The sequence below is a fragment of the Monodelphis domestica genome, chromosome 1 (assembly GCF_027887165.1).
Source record: "Monodelphis domestica isolate mMonDom1 chromosome 1, mMonDom1.pri, whole genome shotgun sequence".
Classification (NCBI taxonomy): domain Eukaryota; kingdom Metazoa; phylum Chordata; class Mammalia; order Didelphimorphia; family Didelphidae; genus Monodelphis; species Monodelphis domestica.
In genome coordinates, this window is record NC_077227.1 from 115050501 (window position 1) to 115061090 (window position 10590).

General features: G+C 47.8%; 1 protein-coding gene across 2 annotated transcripts in view; it reads left to right on the forward strand.

The window, feature by feature from the left end:
- The window catches only part of FBXW4 (F-box and WD repeat domain containing 4), a 136606-nt gene extending 126938 nt beyond the window's left edge, over nt 1-9668 (forward strand). For both annotated transcript variants that reach the window (XM_007479133.3, XM_001379156.5), the window contains 3 exons: nt 7842-7982; nt 8519-8660; nt 8864-9668. In XM_007479133.3, the coding sequence (XP_007479195.1) occupies nt 7842-7982; nt 8519-8660; nt 8864-8980 (400 nt within the window). In that variant the 3' untranslated portion in view covers nt 8981-9668. The remainder of the gene's footprint in view (nt 1-7841; nt 7983-8518; nt 8661-8863) is intronic.
- Nucleotides 9669-10590: the final 922 nt, after the last annotated feature.

Sequence of the window (10590 nt, forward strand, 5' to 3'; positions counted from 1 at the left end):
GCTATTACAACACCTCAAGAGTGTATATTTATTTGACGGGGAAACCAATCACTTTATCCCAGGAAGAAGAAGGACTCACCAAAACCATCTTATTCTAGAGATGCTAAATGGAGAATCTCTAGGAATCAACCCATCATCTCCTGTTCCTCTAGTCACATTTGAACAAAATCCTGGATTAATTATGTCCTGAGATAAGTGGAGGATCCGGCACCTTATCCACTACCTATTAATCTTGACCACTGCCCTCTGAATGCTCAGTATGCCCAAAAAGAAATGTAAAATACATATAATGGGCCTCATGGAAGGTGTAGTATTAAAGTATTGGTATGGCCTGCACCTCTTGTACTGTCCACACATTTTCTTAGAACTTGGGTTTGTTTTCTTTTCGAAAAAGGAACACAAACAGCTCGTCAAGTTGGTCAAGATCAGATATCATTTATCATGGACCAAGGCCTGAGCTTTTATATCCCAGATTAGCCATATTGGCACTGGCCTCCAAGGACTCCAGTCTTTATGAATTCATATCAAAACATTAAGTGCCTAGAATACACATGTATTTCCTCTTCATCCTTGCCTATTGAAATTCTTTTCTTCAAGGGCCAGCTAGAGTATCTTCTCTTCCATGAGGCCTGTTCTGATTTCTTTCCTGTCCCTTCACCTAGCTTCAAGTGATCATTCCTTTTTCAGACTTTATTAGAGTTCTTATGATGCATTTATTTGCATCCACGCTATAACCCCCTTGTTAAAGTTCCTTGAGCAAAAGGACTGTGCCTTATTTCATCTTTGAGTATGCCTTGCACATAGTAGGCATTTAGTCTCTGAATCAGAATTGAATTGTGGACATTCATGAATCTTAATCCAAATAGTCTTTCTGTTCTAGGTCTGCAGATAGCTGTACTGGCTTTTGTACTCACAACTTGCTCTAAGTCTTAAGGTCAGCCAGCTGGCCTGTAGGTTCCCTATATTCCTCATTTTCTCAGAATGCACTTTCTGTCTTAGGGTCCTCGGTTCTTTGAGGACCAGATGTGGGACTGTCAGTTACTCTGGGCTCACCTAGTGGGAAGAGACAGACTGCCATTCTCATCTTCCCTTGAGTCTTAATGTGTTCCCTTCTCAGTCACTTAAGGGTTCTTTCCCTTTCCTCCCTCATTACCCTAAGTTAGTTGTGAGCCCTGATTGAGTGAGTGAGGAGAAATGGAGTCTGTGCCTTCCTCTCCTCTCCAATGTTTTGGGAGGATAGGGATGGAGCTGAGGCCAGCATGCTCCTTCTCTCTCCCTCTCTACCTCAGAAGGTAGTCTTAGTGGACTAAACTCTGGAACATATTGCTTGATGGGTCACTGAGTGATGGTCAAGAAAGGTGGGTTGGAAAGCAAAGGGTGGGCCCTCCTCTGGGAGAGAACAGCAAAGGCCTGAAGCTCTGGATATGGGCCCCTAAGGTCTGGGATAGCCTTATTACCCGGATAGCCCTTGGGGGCAGGAGCTGTTTCCAGCTCTTCCCCTCCCCCTGGGTCCCCATGCACGGGAGGCCTCAGCCTCTGCCTCTGCTCAGAGTGATTAGGGGAACGGCCCCTCTTTAAAGTACCTGCCCTCTCCTTTGAAAGTATTAGTGACAACAGCTTTTTTCATTTTCTTTTTACCTCTTTAAGGAACCCTGTAATTTCTTTCCTTTTTTCCCTCTCCTTTTTCTTTCTCCCCCCGTCCCCTCTTCCCTCAACTCTTTGAAATCGGCTTTTTGCCGGCTCTGACACCAAACTGATACTTTGCCGTTTCACTTCTCCTTATCCCTTTATGGCAACAGATGTTGAAATTTTGTATCCTTTTATCTGCCCGGCTGCCCCCTTCCTGTAATTACGTTCCCCTTGTTAGCAGTACAAAGTGGGCTGCTTCACAACTTGGCCTTTGAGCCATTGTGTCTGAACACGTGTGCGCGCGTGCGTGCTGGTGTATGCGTGTATATGTATGTGTATGTGTGTGTGTGCCTGTGTTTTTAGTAATGGGCTCTTCGATCCCTAGGAATAGGGCTGGTTGGGAGGAGGGCCGGGTCTTTGTTGGCCTCCATTTGTCTCTGCCCCCTATGCAGAAATGGAGAGCAGGGGGCTCCATCCAATTACTGCAGTTAGGACCAGGCTGCCCTCCCTCCCCCATCCACCTCCTTCAGGTGTTCAGAGCCTAGAGTCAGAACTGCTTTGGGCAGGGTCAAGGGGAAGTGAAAGAGCTAATACAGAGGAACCGAGAGAGGCTTAAAAATGGGCTCATGAGCGAGGAAGTCAGGTTTGCAGGAACTTTTAGACCTTTTAGGAGGTGTGTGGGCTTGATTTTTTTTCCAGTTTGGAATAAATTATAAAAGGCCAGGAAGCCCAGGATTGTGCCCAGCTAAGCAAGCAGTGCATACCCCCCAGTCCATCTTACACACCACCATGTGACTAGGCAAGTCACTGACCTCCCTGAGCCTCAGCCTCCTCAAATGTAAATCAGGGAGTTGGACCAGCTGGCTTTTCAGGTCTGTGGAGCTCCATCTCTGTGATCATCTTTCAGAGCAGTCTGGCCCTGGATTCTAGTCTAGGCTACCCTGGTTCATCGGTGACATTGGGGAAGTCCCTCTAGTCCCTCTGGGTACCCTAATAGCAGTAGGTACTAAGTGTTTTATCAAATGAATATTATATTAATTCATTTATTTTAACCCTTACCTTTTTGTCTTAGAATCAATACCAAATCAAACATCAGTTCCAAGGCAGAAGAGGGGTAAGGGCCAGGCAGTTGGGGTTAAGTGATTTGCCCAGTATCGTACATCCAGATTTGAACCCAGGACCTTCCATTTTTAGGCCTAGCTCTCTATCCACTGAATCAACTAGCTGCCCCATTATAATAATTTATAATAAAATACCACAATTCAGTAAGCAGCTAGGTGCCACAGTGGATAGAAGGCAGATTTGGAATCAGGAAGACTTGGATTCAAGTTCAGCCTCTGACCCTAATTGACTGGGTGACCCTGGGAAAATCACTTAACCAGTCTGCCTTAGTTTCCTCATATGCAAAATGGGGATATCAACAGGACCTACCTCCTAAGGTTATTTTGGGGTTCAAAAGGATACTATTTGTCAAATGCCTTGCAAACTATAAAGTGCTATATAAATGCTAGCTATCATGATTATTAAAAGTTTATAAAGCACTTTTATCCTAACCACTCCATAATAGGCAAGTTTTATTCCCATTTTACAAATGAGGAATATGAGGCTCAGAGAGGCTAAGGGACTTGCTCACAGTCAACACAAATAGTTTGTGGCAGAGTTGGACCTTGAGCTCAGAGCTCCTAATCCTACGTCAGTGCTCCCTCTCCTGCACCTCCTCCTAACCACCCAGCTGGTACATCTTGTGCCTGCGGGACATCTACTCGCTAATGTTGGGCATTTGGGGTCTTCAGCCTATTGGGGAGATGACTTGATGTTCCATTCAAATCTCTAGAAGCCTTATTGCATCTAAATACACATGGGGTGGGTGAGATATGGGGATGCTATAGAGTTTTACAATCTCAGACAGAGAACCTGAAAATGACAGCAGAAACTTGGTAAGAGGGGGAAAGTAGCAAAAATAGAAACAAGGCAAGGAGTAAATGCATGGGAGGTTGAGTCAGGAGAGAAGTGAGAATTTTGAGTTACTTTAACAAGTAAGTTTTGGTACAAGAAAGCTTCCTGTAGGAAGTGGGCTTCCAGAGAGGAGCAGCTCTCTTGTCAGGGAGCTAGTACAATAGCAGAAACTTTTCAGTGATATGTGTGTGGTTTTGAGGCAGAACTAAACTAGAATAATAGGGAGTGGATCTTTTGGAAAAGAACTGGAGTTTGTGTTTGAGGAAGCCTTTGGTTTGGGGGTCTTCGGGAGTACCTTATTGTCACCATTGGGCTTCCCCCTTCCCCCTTGCATGGGCTATCCATTCATAAGCACTTATTGCTAGAGTAGTAGGGATGGTACAGGTTTCCCTGTGGGACCCAGTTCTCTGTAGACCTCTCCAAATTGCTCTACTACTGAGACAGTAAATGTTGAAAAGCTGTTTATCAGGTTATAGGCCTTTTAGGGCCAGCCCCTTGCCTCTAAGTAGGTATGCCCCCATTTATCCTGAAGTGAAGATTTTTCACTACAAATATTTTTCAAATCTCTGTCCTCTGCGATTGGCTGTCAAGATATATTCTCTTTAAGATCCAGCCCATCTCTCTCTTGCTGTAGTGTGATTTGGTAGGATAGGGTGTGATGGTCCTTTTTTTCTGATGCTCTTTCTGAGGAGGCTCCTGAAGGCACTAGGAAAAAGTAAAACTTAGCATCTGCCTTTGTTACTTCTTAGGCCCCTAAAAGAATAGTGCCCTACAAGGAGGGAGGGAAGAGAAGGTTCTATCCGAGCTAACCCTTAGCTGGTGCCTCATTCATCAGGCTCACACACATGGTCCAATCTGTCTTTATCTTTCCCTGGGTCGAGAGAGAATTGGTGGTTAAGAGAGAAAAGGAGGTGAATGGGGAGCCCCCCTCACATACTAGCCAGATACCTAACGTAAGCAGATGGCTTTGTTTGCCTTAAGATCCAGATTTTATTTTAGGTTTTTGTCTGCTCCATTAAAGCAGACCCCCAGTGCTCTCCCTCATTCCCCTACCCCCAACCCAGAGGGGCTCCAGCATGGCTGCCCAGTTCCCACACAAGTGGTGCTAGAAGCCAAGGACTTAGCCCTCCTCCCCTCCTCCTCCTATGGCTGGTGAGAGGCTGAGGAGCATTCTTGACATTCTTTGCAGAGAAAAGGGGTGAAATGTCTGAATTTGGGGGTCACTGTGTTATACAAATTGCAATCTAATCGTTTTTTCCACGAACATACTTGGGCTAAGAAAAGAAGCCTGGGAGGAGAGAAGACAAGGAGACAGACAGCTTGTTTTGTCCCCTTTTCCCCAAAGTTTGGGGCCATTGTCAGGGCGGTCCCCCTCCCCCATCCTTTAGCCTTCTTCTGTCCCAGCAGCCAACAGTGGTTTTATAGTTAAAATTGATGGTAGGGATGATCATGGGGGGAACATAGAGGGGAGGGGTGTCTACGGTGCCATTTTTGTTTGTTTTCCCAAATCAAAGCCCCAGCAGGAGGCCTGTGGCACTGCTGGGGCTCTATTTGAAGAGAAGGGCCATTTCCCAGAGCCCAATGTGTCCGTTTATACTCTGAACTTAACCTCACGGGCACCCGCACAACAGAACTTTGAGAGTCCTGGTGCAAGAAGGTAAAAGAAATTGTATCTTTTTATTGGACCATTTGAAGTGTGTGTGGCCAATTCAGAGAACCCAAGTGCAAAAGGGGGACAAACTTCTAGCCTGACCACTTTTGTTCTCTAGCCCTGCCCCCCACCTCTCACTCCCCAGCCTTCTGGGGGCTCTGCAGCTGGCTTTGGACTGGGTTCACAGTGTTTTTGTACTTTCTGCACTTGTTCTGACTCCTAGGGCCCCCAGTGCCGATATTCCAGTTTGGGACAAGGAGGTAAGAGGGACAGTCCAACTTCCATTGTATGCCCAAGTCCCAACTCTCCTAGCTGCTTCTTGATGCCCACTTATCTCTGACCCATTTAAATATATGACATCTCCATAAAGTCATGGTCCTGGGTGAGGATGTAGTATTTCGGCTGCCTTACTGACTGATCTCCCTCACTTACCTCAGTGGGCATCTAAGGATTCCAATGCCTTGGAATGGGTGAGTCAGTCCTTGCTGGGCTTTGCTTCCCCCCCCTCCCCAATTACCCCTCCAAGCCTGCTTCCCACCCCATAGCCTTTCATCTTCTCTTTCAAACAAACAAACATGAAATTACTTCTGCAGATTAAAGGAGAGAGCCCCTCAGTCACTCATCACCACCTCACTAATGGGAGGTGGAGAGGGGGAGGAGCACACCAAACGGGACCCAAACCCAAGGGTGGAGGGAGAATTGGCCTTTCCCCCCACGCTACTCCAACCTTAGTGGCATCATCCCCAGGGAGCCTCTGTGCAAGCAATCCTACGAGAGTAGGGGCAGCTGAATTGTCAACTGAGACATCCCCGGCCTCTAAACAGGCTCCCAGTCCCAGCCAAGGAACTGCATCAAATTAGGCGATGCTTTTATGGGACAAGACTCTCACTGAACCTTGCTCTGGACTCCCCATAGGAGCCCTTGGGTTTGAGAAGTCTCTTTACCAAGTAGTCTCTACATTGGGCAGTGGCATCGTTTGTACTGAGTGGCTCCCAAAACTTGTTTCTCTCTTGGCCCTGGGTCACCAGAAGTACAAAAGAGGAAAGTCCCCTCTTTAGTGTTCCTGCCTCTTAGGATGGATGCTAAGCAGGAGGGAAGTCTTTGGATTCAAGGGGACTTGCTGAATTGGTCCTAAGTTCCTAAACTTTAAGGGCAGTATGGCTGAGGGTAAGGAGCTAAGATTCTGTGCTTTGAGTCTGGAAGAATTGCAGTCAGAGCATATTACAGAAGAGGACACCCCATCTCCTTTTAGACACTCTGCTGTTCTAGCCTGCTTTTCATCCTCCTTAATAGAATTTATCTCATTCCTCTCAGAGTTTCTGTATCTTCTCCTACCCTCCAAAGGTTAAAGCCTAGAAATCCTTCTAACCTGTTTGCAGGTGTGAATATCCTATAGGACATCTCAGTGTCTCCCTGAAGGAGTTAATGGGTTGGGCCTAGGGACTTTTGGAGTTAGGAGCCCTCAGTATTCAGCTCTTCCTTTTTTCCTCTCCTGTCCTGCAAAAACACAAAACCCAGTAGCCTGGCGGCCCAAACTAACCCAGGGTGGGAGGGATTAACAGGTGCACTTGATGTTGGGGGGGCGTTGTTAGGACCAGCAGGCCTCCCTAAATGGTTGCTAGGGGTCTGGCATCAGGGGCTAGGTGGTTGCCCACTGCCGCGGTCACGGAGGGAATTACACAGCCACAAAGAAATTGTTATTCCCTGTAATCTGCTCTCTGGAGAGCAGGGGTGGGGGAGTGGGCTGGGCCCAGCAGGCCAGGAGCTGTGATCACAGAGGCGTGCTGTTGCAGAGAGAAGGCTGGGGGCCAGGCCAGGGCCAGGGCTGGGGCTGGGGGGCTTTTGCCTTCTGAGCTGGGAACGACAGGGCCCTGCTGCTAAGCTGTTTTCTCAGCGATTTCTCTCCCCAGATACAAAGGTGTTTACTTGTTTTACCATCTCCTGAAACTCCCCTTTTCCCTTTGTGTGGTCTTTATCCCCGACGAGGTTTGAGCCCCAGATTACAGGGAGGAATTAAGGCATTGGGCTTGGGCAGCTCAGAGCTGTTGTGACCCATAGGATCAAGGACTATAAAATAATCACATGTGTGGGGGGAGATCCTGACCTCTCTGGCATAGCCCATTCATTGTCCCGAGATGGAGTCAGCCTGGGCCGCAGGCGGCCCGGCAAGCAGGTGTGACTGAGGCTAGGCTGAGCCTCCCTGATGCATCTGAGCACTTTCCTAGGGGGTTGTGAGAGAGCCTGAGCAGAGGAAAAAGGAAGACTGGGGCCGAGTTTTCTAATCAGTATCTTCTGGCCCCGGTACAGGTGTAGAAATTGTGGTTAGTCATTATGGCAGGGAGATGGGTTTGGGATGAGGTAAAGTTAATTCATCATCTTGCCCAAACCAGCCAAGTGCTTGCTTTGCTTCTTCTGGGAGAACTCGCTGGGAAAGACAGAGCACCCTCACTCCAACGTATAGGCTCTAAGAGGACAGTTTTTGTGATTTCCAGGCCTATGAAGGTTGGGGTATTCCCGGATTTATAAGTTAGTGGATGCCTCATGAGATTGTGTAATGAACTCTGGACACGTTTCCCTCCCATCTCTCTCTTCAATGTCTCCTCAGTGGGCAACTGATGACACACTTGGGCAGAGACTTCCACCGAGGGGCTGGAGTGCTGGACGTGCTATATGAGACCCCCTCTACGCTGCTGTCCTGTGGCTATGACACCTATATCCGATACTGGGACATCCGGACCAGCTCCCAGTGAGTACAGACACCTAGAGCGGTGGGGTCAGGAGTAAGGTCTGTACTGTTCTTGTTCTAGTCCATCCCTTGCTTTCTCCTCCCACTGCTCTCCTCATATTTATAGCTGGGGCCAAGAACACAAAGCTCTGGGGGGTTTCAGGCATCGTGAGGAAAGGCTTCATTTAAGACTGATGTTACCACTCCTGGGCACCTTAGTGTCACACTCCCAGGCCCAGGACTCTGTGGCCAACATTAAGGCCGTGCCATGGAGAACTGTATGGTCTGCCTCAAAGGTCAGGCACATCTCCTGCTCCTTTTAGCAGACATCACTGGCTCTTTAATTGGCCATTTTCCTCTGAACTCACTTGGGTCCAAGTCTCTTTTCTTCCTGTAATAATAGATCTCTTAGAGGACATTTAGGTCTTTCTTGAATGTGCCTCAAACTTATCATTCCCAGGCTTCAAAGAGGCTTCAAATTCCCTCGGTGCCGAGTCTATAAGTGGATTTTGGTGATGGGGTGCCCTGACCATCTCCTGTGTTTCTTTTTTGTAAAGGAAATGTGTAATGGAGTGGGAGGAGCCTCACGACAGCGCCCTCTACTGTGTGCAGAGTGACGGGAACCACATGTTGGCCAGCGGCTCCTCCTACTACGGTGTCGTTCGCCTCTGGGACCGGCGGCAGAAAGGCTGCCTGCATGTGAGTATCTCAGCTCCCTCTGGCCACTTCATCTCTGCTGACATTGAGGAGTCCAGGCCTCTCCCTTGGCCCCACACATAGGATGGTCACAATTCAGACCCAGCAACAGCTCCTTGCAAGGGGTTGTTTCAGGGAGGAGGAGGCTGAGGGATCCTTGGACACCAGACTCACTGGGGCTTGTTAAGTTCTCTTTCTTTCTGCAGGCCTTTTCGCTGTCATCTCCAACCAGCAGCCCTGTTTACTGCCTCCGTTTCAGCACTACTCACCTCTATGCAGCAGTAGCCTCTGCCCTCCATGTTCTTGACTTCAAGACTCCGTGACTGCCTGCCCTTGAGAGTAGACTGACCCCTCCCCACACAAGACTAGGCTGACGGCCTATTCAGCATCATCCTACCCAGACCTGACCTGAAGAGAGCAGCAAATGATCTTGTGATCATCGGATTCTGTGCTTTTAAACCAAAGACCACTGGCATTTGGTAGTTTTGATGCTTCCAGTTGGGAGAAGGGCTGTTTCCTGTGTCCATACCCAGCCAGCCAGCCAGCCACTTTGGAGTCTGCAAACCTAGGAGAGTGGGGTCTGGACTGGGGATTCTGTCTTTGCAGGACCTTGGGGCAAGGCGATCAGTACCCCAACATGTGCATTGAACCTCTGTGATCAGCCTGCAAAAAGAAACCTTCGTAGCCTTCCCAAATGACCTGTTATCCCATGTATCCTAACTATTCTTCTCTAACTATCCTTCCTGCTGGACGGGATCTGTCTTCAAGTCCTCAATCAGGACCACACATAGATGAAACAAGCCCAGGCCCCTGGGAAGGGAAGAAGAGTAGGACTCAATTTTCAGAAAGCATTCAGACCCTGAGCTTCCTAGGCGGACCAGAGGACATTGGGAGATTCAGCTGGTTTGATTTCTGAGCCAGTCTCTCTGGCCTGGCCCTGTTTTGTGGGGTACTATGGGAAATTATATTTTTAATTTATTTTTTTAAATAAACCTTAGCTGTTGATGTGGATGCTGGCACCTCTCTTAGTACCTGTAGAGGGAACTACAGATTGAGATTTGGCTTGCTTTAGGGGTAGAAAATTAGATCTAGGTCATAATTCTCAGCTACCGTTTTCCACCTTGTTCCTAGAATGTCCTCAGTGACACTGGGCTGGAAAGGTACCATTCTTGTAGAACTTTTTATCATGTCCTGTGTTCTTTACTATCTCCTTTCCATTCCTCTCAATATACCCTTTCTAGGAGCTGTAGCTTCTGTGTGTTTAGTGTTTCTACAGATAAGCCTTTATGTTATCACCCACCCCCATCCCAACTTGGGGTGAGGGTATGTCTAGCACACACTACAACTCTGCCCATCAACCCATATTTCCAACTGGTCAGGGTTATACAACTTCCTTCATGGGCTTGAAGGATACTTGGTCCTTGCTTTGTGTGTTCCTACTATTAGAGTTGTGTTTTTTGTTAAATTCTACTGGACAGGGATGGCTTCCCTCAAGCATCAACCTTGATTTTACATCCACATTTATAAAGTTAAAAATCCAGAAAGAATTTCCTCTCATCCTTGCCATATTTTTGGCCATTGGGCCAGTTCAGGAAACCCAAGATGACTGGAGGTCAGATCGTGCTGATTATACAAGATTGAGCTGGGGATGGAGTGTGCAGGGAGAAGACAGGGATGACAACCCCCCCCCCCAGGCCTCCCCAATAGATTTATACCAGAGAGCACAAGGTGGCCCCGTTTATTGCCCAGTGGTACATCTAAAGACCTAAGGCCAAGGCAGGGGCTGTGACTTAGGCTGAAACTCCCATACTGGGGAAGAGAAGGCGACTAATCTTCGTGATCCCAAAAAATTATTGGTCAGGTACAGGTTGGACGAGATGGCCTCTGAGGTCTCTGTGAGATTTTGTGAAAAGATGCTCCACTGAGAACAATG